The sequence below is a fragment of the Crinia signifera genome, chromosome 19 (assembly GCF_055691185.1).
Source record: "Crinia signifera chromosome 19, ASM5569118v1, whole genome shotgun sequence".
NCBI lineage: Eukaryota > Metazoa > Chordata > Amphibia > Anura > Myobatrachidae > Crinia > Crinia signifera.
In genome coordinates, this window is record NC_139226.1 from 11,344,361 (window position 1) to 11,359,465 (window position 15,105).

Consider the following 15,105-nt stretch of genomic DNA (forward strand, 5'->3'; position numbering starts at 1 on the left):
ACTCCATATTCACAGTATCGATGACAATACCCAAAAAACTGATCACAGTCGCAGGGCCCTCCGTCTTACCTGGAGCAAGCGGGACTCCAAAATCTGCCGACACCCTTTCAACAGTCCTCAACAATAAGTCACATACACCGGTCCCCCCAGGACCAATACATAAGAAGTCATCTAGGTAATGAATAACTGAATTGCACCCAGAGACATCCTTAACCACCCACTCCAAAAAAGAACTAAAGGCCTCAAAATAAGCACACGACAAGGAGCAACCCATCGGTAAACATCGATCAACAAAAAACTCCCCATCCCAATAACAACCCAACAAACGCAAACTGGTTGGGTGAACTGGCAGCAATCGAAATGCCGATTCAATATCTGTCTTTGCCAACATGGCCCCATTCCCAAACCGCTTTACCCACTGAACAGCCGCGTCGAACGATGTATAAACCACCGAGCAGATGTCGGGGTCAATGCCATCATTGACCGACGCCCCTTTTGGAAAGGACAAATGGTGTATAAGCCAAAACTTGTTCGCCTCCTTTTTTGGCACCACCCCCAAAGGAGAGACTATCAAATCTGGCCATGGTGCCGCCCTAAAAGGTCCAGCCATACGACCCAGTTGCACCTCCTTAACCAGTTTTTCCTGCACCACTTCTGGATGCTCTCTAGCAGACTTCAAATTCCTCCTAAAACTCCCTGACACCTGCACGTCAGAAGGTATCTTAAAACCTTCCTTAAACCCCTCCTCCAACAAGGCGGCTGTCTGCTGATCAGGATACCTACGCAGATAGCCCAGCATCCTTTCCAGCCGAACTGGTGTCACCCCCTTTTGAACTACCGTCTCGTGACTTCCCTCTGAAGCATTTATTTGCACCGTGGTTCCCTCCACATGAGGAACATTCATGCTTGAATTTGCATTTTGCCCCAAACCGGCATGACCCGTCATTAAAGGCAAAGCAGAGTCCCTTCTGCATGGCTGTCCCACTTGTGGCCTCCCTCGGCCCCCCCCCCCGTCCCCACGAAAGGGCTGCCCACTTTTTATGGGGGCCGTCACCTTTAACCATAAAGCAATATCTTTATGGTCCCAACGAATGTTAGGGCGAACAGCCTTCCTCTGCCTAAACTGCTCGTCGTACCTGAGCCAAGCCAAGCCCCCATACACACGGTATGCCTCTCCTATTGCATCCATGTAACAAAATAAGCCTGAACAATTGTCAGGTGCCTTCTCCCCAATCACACTAGCTAAAATAGCAAATGCTTGCAACCAGTTCGTGAATGACCGCGGTATCAGCCGATACCGCCGCCGTTCCTCCTCCTCCTTCTTCTCCTCCTTACGGGGCCTATCCAGATTAAAACGCTCTAAAGGGAGCAATGAAAATATATCCACGTATTCCCCTTTCCAAATCTTCTCCCTCACCTCCTGCTTCAGGTGGGCCCCCAATGGCCCCTCAAAACATACGTACACCTCCCCTTTTGCGGTGTCACTAAGCCTCCCACTCTCCTCCTGCGTCCCAACACTGCCCCCTTCTGCCCCTGCACTACTGCTACCTTGCTCGCCGCCGGATACCGGCACCCCGCTGCTCACCGGCACCCCACTGCTAACCGGCACCCCACTGCTAACCGGCACACTATTACTGACTGGCACACTAATGGTAGCTGGTGTGCCCGAATTCTGCGGCGCCCATGCTGCCGCCGGGGACGGCCCCGCCCCCTGCTGCAAACCCACCAACCAATCTGCAAAACCACTCAATAATTCAGTAAAGCCCCTACTCATTTCCCCTTGGAGGGCTAACCCTCCCCCCCCTGACTCTGTGCTAAAGCATTAACAGACATAGAGACAGACTCACCAGGCTGCCTGGGGGCTGTGAACCCAGCAGCCGCAGGTCCAGTGTCCTGACGAGACCCAGCCAATGAAGAGGGACCAGGTATTTCTCCATCATCTGCAGACGCTGCCATCTCTCTTCTCCTGTCATCCCGACCCTCAGGTATAGCACCAGCCGGCGTGACCTCGTTGGAGGCGGAGCCAGCTGTGCGTCTCCCGCTCCGTGTACCAGGCCTGCGGTCCTCAGCCTGTACTTCTGCCCCCCTGCACGACTCACCCCGCGCTGGGCAGCAGCATGCCCCGCATGCCCCGCCGCTCCAGGTCCAGTACCACGCACCGCCGGATCTTCTTGCACGTGGGGGGGGTCCCCCCGCGCGGAGGGTTCCGCCTGCTGGTTGGATTCCTCCCAGACCTGGTCCTGCGGGCGGAAGGTGCCCGGCCCGCAGCCTGGCCTGGAGGGTCCCTGACGGGGCTCCTTGAACGGCGCTGAACCCTGGGGGACACAGATGGGCTGAAGCGCTCCGGAGGCCTGGACCTCCGAGGCCGTGCGCCCGCTGGAGCAGCCTCCTGCGTTGCCGCTCCCAGTCCCCCCAGCAGACCTGACATCTGCTGCTGCAGCCACTCAGCCCCTCTGGTGCCTGCTGCCTCCCTGAGGGCAGCCAGCGCCGCAGATACCTCAGCATCAGCGTTTGGGGAAGCCATGGGAGATGCAGTGCTGCTTAGCTGTTAAGAAAAATCTCCCAGTGACCCCTATTTCCTGTCTGCACCCTGCTTATATACCCTTACAACACCCCGTTAAGCCCCTCCCCCTTATGACCCTCTCCTTAGACACCCCTTCTATGACTGTCCAGCTAGTCAGCTCCCTACAAACCCTGTCAGGGGAGCCTCCCCCCAGGCTTTGCCTCCAGTCCAGCTCCTACAATCTCCTCGTCTAGGTTAGATATAACGTATAATCAGGTTTATTCTCCTCCGCTGTCACCTCATCTGACCTGACGTCATCTTCTATGATGACATCACTGGTGCCAATTGGCTGTCAGCCCTGGAGAGCACGCAGGAGGTTCATTCGTACTTGCATGCTAGATGGATTCTTAGGTCATGAGGTCTGTTTGACGTAATTTCTATCATCACAGGCACCTGCATGCTGCGGGCGGTCTGGACATTGGGCAGGGGTCATGTCTGGACCATTTTTGGGTCAGCTGTGTAAGATGGCTTAGAAAATGCCCCTAAATTGCTATGGGTGTAGGCCTCATAAGTATTGGCTGCCACTGGGCATGTTGCATCTGATCCATGCCACCAAGGCTGCGAGGAAGGCAAGTTTCTGGGCAACTGGAAACCCCCCCCCCCCCCCACCACACCATCTTGTGTTTGCCACTGATGTATCTAGTGGGCTTCCCATTCTTAATACTGAAGGATCGTATGGGGCTAGCTGCATACTTTTGTTCATTGTATGACCCCTCAATGTGCATCACTGCTTCATATTTTACCTTATAAATATAATATCTCACTCTCTCTCTATATATATATATATATATAAAAGGATAACTACTCCTCACCTCTATGACGTGAAGTATCGCCACTGACCACTTGAGGCCACTTAACAGACCAAGGGCCAGATTCTCTAAGCTTCAAAAGTGATAAAATGGAGAGTGATAAACAACCAACCAATCAGCTCCTGTCTGACATTTTTCAAACACAGCCTGTGACATGGCAGGTAGGAGCTGATTGGCTGGCTGTTTATCACTCTCCATTTTATCACTTTTGAAGCTTAGAGAATCTGGCCCTAAATTACTCCTTTCTGTGCTAAAATTTGTCATTACCGAAAGTGGAATACATTTTTGCAGGGACACTGATGGATATGGAGAGAGGGAGCTGCAAAGACAGAGATTGGAGTTAGGAGCAGATAGGGACTGGGGGTGGGGTGGCGAGTTTGGGGCTAAAAGCTGTCACAGCTCAAAGAGAAAGTAGATTGCAGAATCCTACATTTTGATGGGCCATTTGAACTAGTTAATAATATAATTTGCTACAAAAATAATAATACTATAGTTTCTCAATAGAATCAGGAAATAACAAGTACGATACAATATGTCCCAAAAGTAAACTTTAATACAATATACTACAGGTTTGTGTCTTATTAGTGGTGCACACTTGCTGCATTTACCCTACATTACAGCTTTATGGTCTGACAGATTCAGCGATGGAGGATTACATTGTTTCTTTTTGTTTTATATGATGTATATACATGTATAATATGAATATATTATATTTATATATTAATCCAAATCAATATTACTTTGTATGACTTAATATATACATTATGTACCAATTTGGCTTTTAATAATCTGAATCTTGCAGAGCGACAATGATCTAGAAGCACATTACGGGGTCGTTGTAGAGTCCATTCCGTGATCACTTGGGGAACGCGTGGGGTGAGAGGCAATGAGGAACCGCCTTGCTGAGGCCAAGCCTGATTTCCTGCATATGTACAAACATAACCAAATCATCAGCACCCGCCTTGTGGTGCAGCCGTCCAGATTTCCTGGTAGCCCAGATCACCATTGCACTACATTGATGTGATCATGAAATCCTCTCTTCTTGGCAGGTTTCTTGAGCTCAGGTGAGGGGGTGGGGGGTGGGGTAGTGGAAGTAGTCCTATTATTAACCTACACGTGTGCATGGACTTCTCATATGGGGACAGGGTGATCACAAATCTGCAATAATGAAATAAAATAGAAATTATTTTTCGTTCTCTTCATCGCCTTGTCCTCCAGACCTGTTCTCTTTTAAACATTGAGGAGTAAATGTACTTAAATGGGAGTTTTATTGAACATAGAGTCTATGGATTATCTTCTAGAAGGTGCTAAATAAATAAGAAGTAGAATCTGTTTGGTTGCTATGGTAAACATCCCATCTTCAATAGAACTCCAATCTTAGTAAATTTACTCCTGAGTGTTTCCACAAATATGTATGTTTTTAGAATGGAAACAGAACATCAGAATTGACAACAGAAGTCCTTAACGTTAGAATGATTTGCTTGCGGTGTCCTAGGTAACACAAGATCTGATCAAATATGGCATTAAGGGGTAGATGTAAGAAGCAGTGATAAGGGAGGAGAAGTAATAAAGTGCCTGGTACTTTATCACCGGCCAATCAGCTCCTGACTGTTAAGTTACAGGCTGGGTTTAAAAAGGGACAGTCAGGAGCTGATTGGCCGGTGATAAAGTACCAGGCACTTTATCACTTCTCCTCCCTTATCATTGCTTCATACATCTACCCCTTAATTCCATATTTCATCAGATATTGTGTTACCTAGGACACCACAAGCAAATCATTCTAATGTTAAGGACTTCTGTTGACGACTCTGATGTTCTGTTTCCATTCTAAATGTCTACAACTGTGGTTCCCAAACTCTAACATGCAGGCTTTAATGATATCTGTGGCTCAGTAAAATTGGTTAAACCAAATTGATTGAGGCACTAATTACGTCACCTGGGGCCAAGCATAGATATCCTGAAAACCTGGACCTGTAAGGGGCATTGTGGAATAAATGTTCTATTCATGTATACGTTATTCTGGGCAGATTATCCACCGATTAGTCAGAGATTTGGGATGTGGCGATAGAAGGATTCTGCAATATATACTCCCAGATCTTACCTTCAGCGCAGGACTATAATCTCCTGCTGGACAAACCTGAAAGAGACATTTATAGGAAACTGTTAGTATCTGTACACAACACATACTGTACATGCATACATACATACATACATACATATATGGGCTGGGCTGCAAGCTTAAATGCATTGATCCAGTGGCGTAGCTACGAAAATTGCGCCCCCCCCCCCCCGAGAATTTTTGGCGACCCCCCTCAAGAAAAGTTAACCCCCCCCCTGCCTTACCCGCTGCCGCTTGCCGTCGCATCGCTGCCTGTGTAACCGGGACACGCATAGCTACTCTGCGGTCCCATCGCTCCTCCTCGCTCGGCTTGGCTCCTGCTATTCTAAAAAATCTCCTACACAAAATGTCTGCCACCTTACAGCAGACCTCCTCTAGCATCCTAAAAAAACTGTCTGCGATGGCAAGCGGCAGCGGGTAAGGCAGGCGGGGGTTAACTTTTCTCTGGGTGGGGGCAGCAGTGGAACAGGCAGGCAGGGGCGGAACAATAGCCCCGCAGACCCCCAGTGCCCACACTTTACTCAGCGCCTCCCCGCCGCTGCGGGGGCTGCGGGGCTATTGTTACGCCACTGCATTGATCAATTCATGAACTAAAACCCCATTATTTATTGATTGATTATTTGAATGCTAAGGTGAGTTAGTTTGTTGTAGTGCGTGCTGGGCCCCCTGTGTTTGTATTTACTAGAGTGTGTGGTCACAGGCCACCGCACCCCATCCTGGGAAGTGGGTGCTGTTTGCACCCCATTCGTAGGAATGGCGAGTGCGGTGGTACTTCTGTATCTTCATACATATATGAGGATAAAGGGCCAGATTCAACAAAGGAAGTAACATTACATTGTTCCTATGCAGAGTAAATACTGACTGCTTTTGCATGTAGCCCATAAATGTTAGGCAGCTTTATTATTACACTGAGGAAGCTTATCCCATTGTGGTTGTGCCCTACTCCCAGCAGAAGCCACCATGGGGATTGATTGACAGGACATAAGGGGAACCAATTAAGTAACGAGTGAAGTTAATGACATCATCCCAAATAAAGAACACATTTGATAACTTTATATAGGCTTTGGTCTACTTGAGGTGCCCTGTGATCATTACCACGGGGTGTGTGCCAACTGCGATAGTTGGTATACCATTGGTATTAGCCATGAGGATAAGTACAGTTAGTTGTTTTGTTCTATGTTCCATGAGTTCTGTGTAGTCAGGACTGTGCAAGTACCATAGGAGTCTGATGGTATGTGTAGCGGGAATCTATATTCAGGGCTCTAACTAAGGGTGGACAAGTGGTTATATTAGGGTGACCACCTCATCCCTTTAATTCCGGACACATATTAATTACACAGATTGGTACTTGTTTCCTAGCACGGCGCCTAGATTTGCAACGTATGCAAACGTAGTCAAATCGCATCGCATAACGCATAGTACTAGAATACGTTGTGATGCGATTTTCACTAATGAATGGCGGTACGCGTCCTCCGATCTTTTCATACCCCCTCCATCCTCGTCGGCATGGAGTTGATTTTTGATAGAGTGGCGAGCGTATCGAGCCACCGAGCCCGAAGTGAGGGGATGCGGAATAGATGTAAAGTAATACTCGGCCCCTCGCGGGGCTCGCTGCGCTCGCCACGCTTCGGGCTCGGTGGTTCGCTGCGCTCGCCACACTATATAAGATCCACGCCGACGTGGATAGTGGGGGTATGAAAAGGTCGGAGGACGCGTACTGCCGCCCCTCGCTGGCTCGCTGCGCTCACCATGCTTCGGGTTGGCGTTGATAGTGGGGTGGCGTGGGGGTGCATTTAACATAGTAATCACCTATTAGGGTGCTTATACAATTAAAAATCGTATAGGAGGCCATTTAACATTGAAAAAACCCATTAGGTTAGTTATACAATTTAAAATCGTATGCAGGTATATGGCATGCGAGGCGATACAATGCATAAGATGCCGTACGACTGAATATCGTGGGCGCCGTGCTAGGAAACAAGTACCAATTTGTTAAGTAAATTAGTTATTTGTTAACACATGTCGTCATTACTGTGTCCGCTGTATGAATGTGCAGGTGTGAATGTGTTCCTAAAACACCAGCACTATCCACGCCACCCCGAAGTGTGGCGAACACAGCGGAACGCGTCCTCTGACCTTTTCATACCCCCACTATCCACGTGAGCGTGGAGTTGATTTTATATATTGTGGTGAGCCACTGAGCCCGAAGCGGGGACGAGGATTACTTTACATGTATTCCGCATCCCCTTGCAGGGCTCGCTACGCTCGCCACGCTATATATTCAACTCCACGCCGACGTGGATAATGGGGGTATGAAAAGGTTGGAGGACGCGTTTTGCCGCCCCTCGCCGCGCTTCGGGGTGGCGTGGATACAGGGAGTGACGCAAAACAATGCCAAAGGTGCTTACAATTGTAAGCACCCATCACATGTAATCACATCACATGTCATAGTAAGCACCCATCACATCTCATGGCATGGGTGCTTGTACAATGAAATATCGCATTGGATCACATCGCATTTGGTGCCATGCCATCCTATGCGATATTTAATTGTATAAGCACTCCTGTGCACTTAATATGGACATCGCATCGCACAGCCCTACACACGGTACACGATGCAATGCGAGTTTCCTACGCAGAATAGCCCACCAAGCTATTTGCTTAGTGGGCGCTGTGCTAGGAAACAATTTCACCTGACTCCATTTCACCTGGTTTTAAACTGCCACAGAACCTGTGTAATTAATATGTGTCCGGAATTAAAGGGATTAGGTGGTGACCCTAGGTGATATCACCCAGGGCACAGAGCCTATAGGGATGGCCCCTTCACAATGTCATAGCAACAGCCTTTGGCATACAGCAGGTGCCTGGGATGGCACCCTGCAGCCTGTACAGACATCCAGCACATCCTTCCTAGTGCTAGTAGCACTGACCCCTCACTGTGAACATGTCTAATGTACAGGGGGGGGGGGGGGGGGGGGGCAGATTGTTACCCTGCTGCGGAGTGTATATCGTGTACATCTAGATACAACGTAGCGCAGTCCTGCCGTAAGTGCATAATTCCTCTAATAAATATATATGTGCTCTCAGTAATGGAGGCATGAAGCCAAACACATACATAAGGACATATCTCTTATATATTTAGCCAGATCTGTCACTCAACCCCTGTGGAGAACGTTCCTGTGTAGGACAGTTTCACTTTCATGTGTCTGACATTCCACCCCCTTGACATCACCTCCCCCCGCCCAGCCAGGGCTACAGTACACGCCCACCATCCACCATTACTCCACAGCCACCATCCACCATTACTCCTGCACATCCCTACCCTCTGCCAGGACCCCCGCGACCCCCCTCCCGTGATTCGCGGGACCCCCCGCGACCCCCCCCTCCCGCGATTTGCGGGGCCCCCCCGCGACCCCCCCTCCCGCGATTCGCGGGACCCCAGCGCCCCCCCCTCCCGCGAATCGCGGGACACCAGCGCCCCCCCTCCTGCGAATCGCGGGACCCCCGCTTTCCACCCTCCCGCGAGTCGCGGGACCCCCGCGACCCCCCCCTCCCATGATTCGCGGGACCCCCGCGAACCCCCCCCTCCCGCGATTCGCGGGACCCCCGCGACCCCCCTCCCGCAATTCGCTGGACCCCCGCGACCACCCCGGTATCCGGACTATTGTTAGACAGCACTTACATCGACAGCCATTACATCGACACCATTAGTTCGACAGCTCAATAGGTCGACATGGTTATAGGTCGACATACCATTAGGACGACATGTCATTATGTCGACAGCTCATTAGGTCGACATGTTTTTAGGTCGACACTGCCATTAGGTCGACAGTGTCTATGTCGACAGTCAAAAGGTCGACATGGGTTTTTTCACTGTTTATCGAGCCGACATGTGCCGACAGGCGGTATTTCATGCCCTACTATCCACTAGGGCGTGGTGGGAGAATAAAATAGTGTGCCGAGCGCAGCGAGGCACCGTGCCCGAAGCATCGCGAGCGAAGCGAGCGATGCGAGGGTCCGATTCTCATTGCCAACTGTGTCCATGTCGACTGTGTCGACATTCGGATCAAAAAACAGTGAAAAACCCATGTCGACCTTATGACCAGTCGACCTTCCTCATGTCGACCTTTATGCAAATTCGACCTTAAGTCATGTCGACCTTGGCCCATGTCGACCTTCCTGCCAGTCGACCTAGTGGGGTCGACCTAATGACTGTAGACCTAAATGCAGTCTGACGAATGATCCCATTCCCTGTGAAGGTATATTACATGCCATGTTAATTTATAGGAAGTTACTAAATACAAACATTGTTAAATTACATTTACAGAATATTTCCTAACTGATTTCTGATATCGAGCGGCTGCGGTACACTTCAAACTGTGTCCATGTCGACTGTGTCGACATTTCAGCCAAAAAAAGTGAAAAAACCCATGTCGACCTTTTGACTGTCGACATAGACTTTGTCGACCTAATGGCAGTGTCGACCTAAAAACATGTCAACCTAATGAGCTGTCGACCTAAGGAGCTGTCGACATAATGACATGTCGACCTAATGGTATGTCGACCTAAAACCATGTCGACCTATTGAGCTGTCGAACTAATGGTGTCGATGTAATGGCTGTCGATGTAAGTGCTGTCTAATATCCGTCCCAGACCCGACCACCCCCTCCCGCGATTCGCTGGACCTCCGCGACCACCCCCTCCCGCGAAACGCGGGACCCCCGCGACCCTCCCGCAAATCGCCGGGGCCCCAGCGACCCCTCCCTCCCGCGAGCCCACCCCCCGCGATTCGCAGGACCACTGCATCCTCCCCTCCCGCGATTCGCGGGACCCCTGCGACCCCCCCTCCCGGCATTAAAAGGGCCCCCCGCAACCCCCCCTCCCGCGATTCACGCCCCCCCCCCTACTGTGACTTGCGACCCCCCTCCTGCAATTCGCGCCGCCCCCTCCCGCGATTCACGGAACCCCCCGTAGCGCCCCCCTCCCGCGATTTGCGGGCCCCCTCGGCACTTCTCGCGATTTGCGACCGCCCCCTAATTCACACATTCGGGGACCCCACCTCCCGCGATTCATGCCCCCCTCACGCAATTCACGGCACCCCCCACACCCCCCTTCCTGCGATTCGCAACCCCCCACGACCCCCCCTCCCGCGATTCACGAAACCCCCCGTAGCGCCCCCCCTCCCGCGATTTGCGGGCCCCCTCGGCACCTCTCGCGATTTGCGACCGCCCCGTAATTCACACATTCGGGGACCCCCCCTCCCGCGATTCATGCCCCCCTCACGCAATTCACGGCACCCCCCATACCCCCCTTCCTGCGATTCGGAACCCCCCACGACCCCCCCTCCCGCGATTCATGCCCCCTCCCGCGATTCACGGACCCCCGCACCACCCCCCTGCGCCCACCCTCCCTTGATTCACGCCCCCCTCATGCAATTCACGCCAACCCCCCAGACCCCCCTCCTGCGATTCGCAGCCCCCCCACGACCCCCCCCTCCTGCGATTCATGACCCCTCCCGTGATTCACGGACCCCCGCACCACCCCCCCTTGACTCACGGCACCCCACGCGCCCCTCCCGCAATTCACGGACCTCCGCAACCCCCCCTCCCGCAATTCACTAACCCCGACAACCCCCCTCCCGCAATTTGCGTACCCCCCTTCCCACGATTCAACCCCCCCGCACCCCCGCCCACGATTTGCAGACCCCCACCCCTCCCGCTAACTGCGGATCCCCACACACCACCCCCCCTCCCGCAATTTGCAGACCCCCCAGACCCCCTTCCGGCAATTCCACCCCCCAGCGGACCACCGCGGCCCCCGCTCCCGCATTTCACGTACCCCCATGACAATGGGGGATCCTGTACCACCACAAGCAGGTACCGCCCCTAGGTGGGAAATCCGGCCCCAGAAATGCCGCACTGCAGGTTTCCCCACTGCCCTCTGCACCAGCGCCACAACTTTTATCAATGTCTTGCCCACATACCACTATTATACAGCCTCCTGCTCTCATGCACGCTCACTCCCTCCCAGTGTGAGGAGACGCTCACCCACTGCCGGGAGCTGCATACTGTCCCCCACCCTCCTCCAGTTCTAGGGATGCCCATCGACCATCAATGATTTTCAAATAATCGATGGTTTATGGCCGATGTTGAATACTTTTGCCATCAATGTGGGAGGACACTGCCCTGCCTCCTGTTCTCCTGCCCCGTAACTTCCGCCAGTGGAGACCCGCTCACCCTGTGTTGCCCACATTCCCCTATCATGCTTTACCGCCCAGCCTCCTGCTCTCATGCACCCTAACTCCCACCCAGTCGGAGGAGACACTGACTCCTGTATTTCTGTGCTGCCACGCTGGACCCTCACCCACTGGCAGAAGCTGCACAGTGTCCACCACCCTCTTTAGTCCCCCGTATGCCCACACACCCCTATCACTACCCAGCTTCCTGCTCTCCTGAACCGTAACTTCCACCACTGGGTAATCGCTGACGCTGTGTTGCCCACATAACCCTATCATGCCTCATATCCCAGCCTCCTGCTCTCATGCACCCTAACTCCCACAAAGTAGGAGGAGACATTGACTCAGGGCCACCGTCCGGTACTCCTGTGCTGCCACGCTGGACCCTCACCCACTGCCAGAAGCTGCAATACAGGGCATCTTTCATACAATTCTAACCATATTTCTCACAATACAAATGTTCACAAATTAAGGGGGCGCAGCCCCTTACGCCAGTGTGAAGAGCGCCCGTAGGGCGCGATGAATCACCTAGTACTGTATATAGCCAGTGGGCGACATCCTGGTATTGGGTCATACTTACGTCTAATGGAAGCCCGGAGAGACCCCTCCTCTTCTATCGGCTCCCCAGTTCTGTGGATAGAAAGAGTATAACATGTAAGTACCAGAACAAGCTACCCAGAGGCCCTTATTCTGGTTGACTAGCTCAGGTGCTAATCCGCACCCTTGTGAGTTAACCAGAACACGCCCTGCGAATAGTGGTACGCCTGCCCCCCTTCACATGCCGGATTCGTTCAGGCATATGGAAGGGTGGTCCAGACCACTCGTACATATGCGTGTAGTATTCCAGGTAACTTGTGTAAAAAGGGTAAGGGGATTTGGGAATGCTTCTGCACTAGATGCATAAAGGTCCCTTGTTAAGGTCCCCAAATGTCTGTTTCTGAGTTAAATTACAGTGTAACTAGAGATGGGGGTGCTGCCAAAGACGATAAATCGATACAGAAAGAAGAAACAGAAAAGGATTGTCTTTTTTGCTGGCGCACTTAGAAAGAATGATAAATAAATAAAATATACCTTTTAATATTATGTTACTTAAAACCGTTTAAGTGAAAATATAAACCACATAAATACATTGAACAAACATTGAACAATAAAACGAGAGGCTCGTGTTGTGTGGATGATTCTGGATGTTGGTCAGTTGGTTCGGGAATTTGTTTGGGTGCTGCACGGTACCCCAGTGCTGTTACCAGAGTGTTAATGCTGTTCGTATTTGTGGATGCTATTGCTGGTAAATCCACTATTAATGTAGTGATACACTGGTATTGTGAGACTCTATGCGTGAAGATGGCGTGCTGCTCTATTTGCGGATAAACTGCTATGGCAGTCACATAGCTGCCATAGCAGTTTATCTGCAAATAGAGCAGCACGCCATCATCACGCCAGTAGTAAACATCATGGTCTGTGACCGATGTTTACTACTTTTACCATCGATGGGGTAGAACCACATGGTTTCCCGCTATCAATGATAAAGAATCAACAAATGTTTTTTATTTTCTATAAGGTACGTGACACAGAACTTAGCTCCGCCCACCCTATGCTCTTGTGAAGCCCTGCCCCCAGGCTATAATTGGCCAAAAGCCTTGTGTATAATAAAGCAGAGGTGACCATCGGTGGGTGTTGCACTACCACAAGTTGTTTAGGCAGAGTTTTTTGGGGGGTCGGTAACCATAAGTGTGGCCACACCCCCATCCGGCCGCTGACACCTCTAGTGTTGGGAAGCATGGATATAATTCGGATATAATTCCCCTGTAAGTACTGAGGACCACGTGTGTACAGCTGCTTCATAACATTTATACATTCTTACCTTTGATGTTGATTGAATTTACAACGACATTTTCTGCCTGCAAAATGAGCGTAAAGGTGATTTAAATGGTCAATGCAGAGTCCTCATTGGCGTGTCTATATTTCGGTACATGCCATAGGAGTGACAACTACCACTAACATTTTATATTGCTTATTTATTTAGCACCACCATATTATGCAGCGCTGTACAGAGAATATTTATTTGAGTCCCTGCGTCACTCATGGAGATTACTTTGGAATGTTGGAGGAAATTGGAACACTTGAAAAAAAAAAAACACTTGAGAAAACCACATGATATAGGGCAGTAATGCTGACCACTGTGCCACTGTGCTGCGTAACATGACAGTTTATACACAAGCGCCCGCAAGTAAATTAATCATATTACAGATATTGCTGACGCTTCTTTATCCGCCATCACCGGATGTATCTAACTAGACATCACTCACTCAGGATGATGAGGATTCCCAGAATGAAGAGGACTCCGGCGAAGACCAGACCACCGATCCGTAGTGATTTGTAATCTGTGGTAGGAAGTAAAGGAATCGGAATTGATATTACACGGACAGTCACGTTGTACAATGTAGTAATACAATACAACCATGTAGCCGGTCGATGGATTGACGGCATCTAGACAATCTCGTGGTCGAATGTGTCTAGTTAGATGCCTATAGTCAACAGGGTCTAGATTGACAGTAATGAAAGGTTTTTCTTGTTTTTTTTTCTTTAGACCGACTTGGATCATACGTTACCATCCAAGTGGGCATAGAGTTAAATTATAATACCCGAAGCATGGCGCGCATAGAGGCATGCGAGGGGGACATGGGAGACCTATTTGATGTCCATGTTGACCTATGTTGACCTTTACGCCAAAAAAACATGACAAATTTTGTCGACCTAGTAACTGTCTATCACATTCCTGTTGCTCCTAGCGCTTGCATCTTACTTTCGTTATTGTTGATCTGGACGCGTCCGACCACGAGTGGTGGACCACATGATTGTCGTTCCAGGCGCCATCGATCCGCGACGCCAGAACCATACAACCATCAGTGCATACAGGTAACGTAAGGGGGAGTATCTGCCGCAATAAAAAGAAAAGCGAGATAGAGAGGGAACAGAGGTAGAGAGTATATAGTGAGGGAGAAAGTAGCGGTAAAGAGGGTGTGTGAGAGAGTGCAGAGGAGAGAGGGAGAGAGAGATAGAGGGTGAGATTTAATAGGATGAGATATTCAGAAAGTGAGTAATATTTTGGAAGAAATCTCCAGGTTTTTTTAAAGCGGCAATCATTTAAACTGCAAAACCAGTTTGATTTTGCAGTGTAAATGATTGCACCTTTTAAAAAAACTGGAGATTTCTTCCAAAATCTCTCACTTTCTGAATATCTCATCCTATTAAATCTCACCCAGAGAGTGGGAGGAAGAGAGAAGAATATAGCGTAGCGAGGAAGAGAGAGATTTAGAGGGTAGATAGTGTGAGAGAGTGCAGAGATCCGTTGTACAAGCTAGCAAACCTCTGATGTGCA

General features: G+C 50.3%; 1 protein-coding gene across 2 annotated transcripts in view; it reads right to left on the reverse strand.

Annotated features, from left to right (window-relative positions):
• Positions 1 to 3,907: 3,907 nt before the first annotated feature.
• FXYD1 (FXYD domain containing ion transport regulator 1) overlaps positions 3,908 to 15,105 on the reverse strand; it is a 36,925-nt gene continuing 25,727 nt past the window's right edge. For both annotated transcript variants that reach the window (XM_083162031.1, XM_083162032.1), the window contains 5 exons: positions 14,033 to 14,107; positions 13,588 to 13,624; positions 12,307 to 12,356; positions 5,474 to 5,509; positions 3,908 to 4,530 (listed from right to left, as the gene is read on the reverse strand). In XM_083162031.1, the coding sequence (XP_083018157.1) occupies positions 5,487 to 5,509; positions 12,307 to 12,356; positions 13,588 to 13,624; positions 14,033 to 14,107 (185 nt within the window). In that variant the 3' untranslated portion in view covers positions 3,908 to 4,530; positions 5,474 to 5,486. The remainder of the gene's footprint in view (positions 4,531 to 5,473; positions 5,510 to 12,306; positions 12,357 to 13,587; positions 13,625 to 14,032; positions 14,108 to 15,105) is intronic.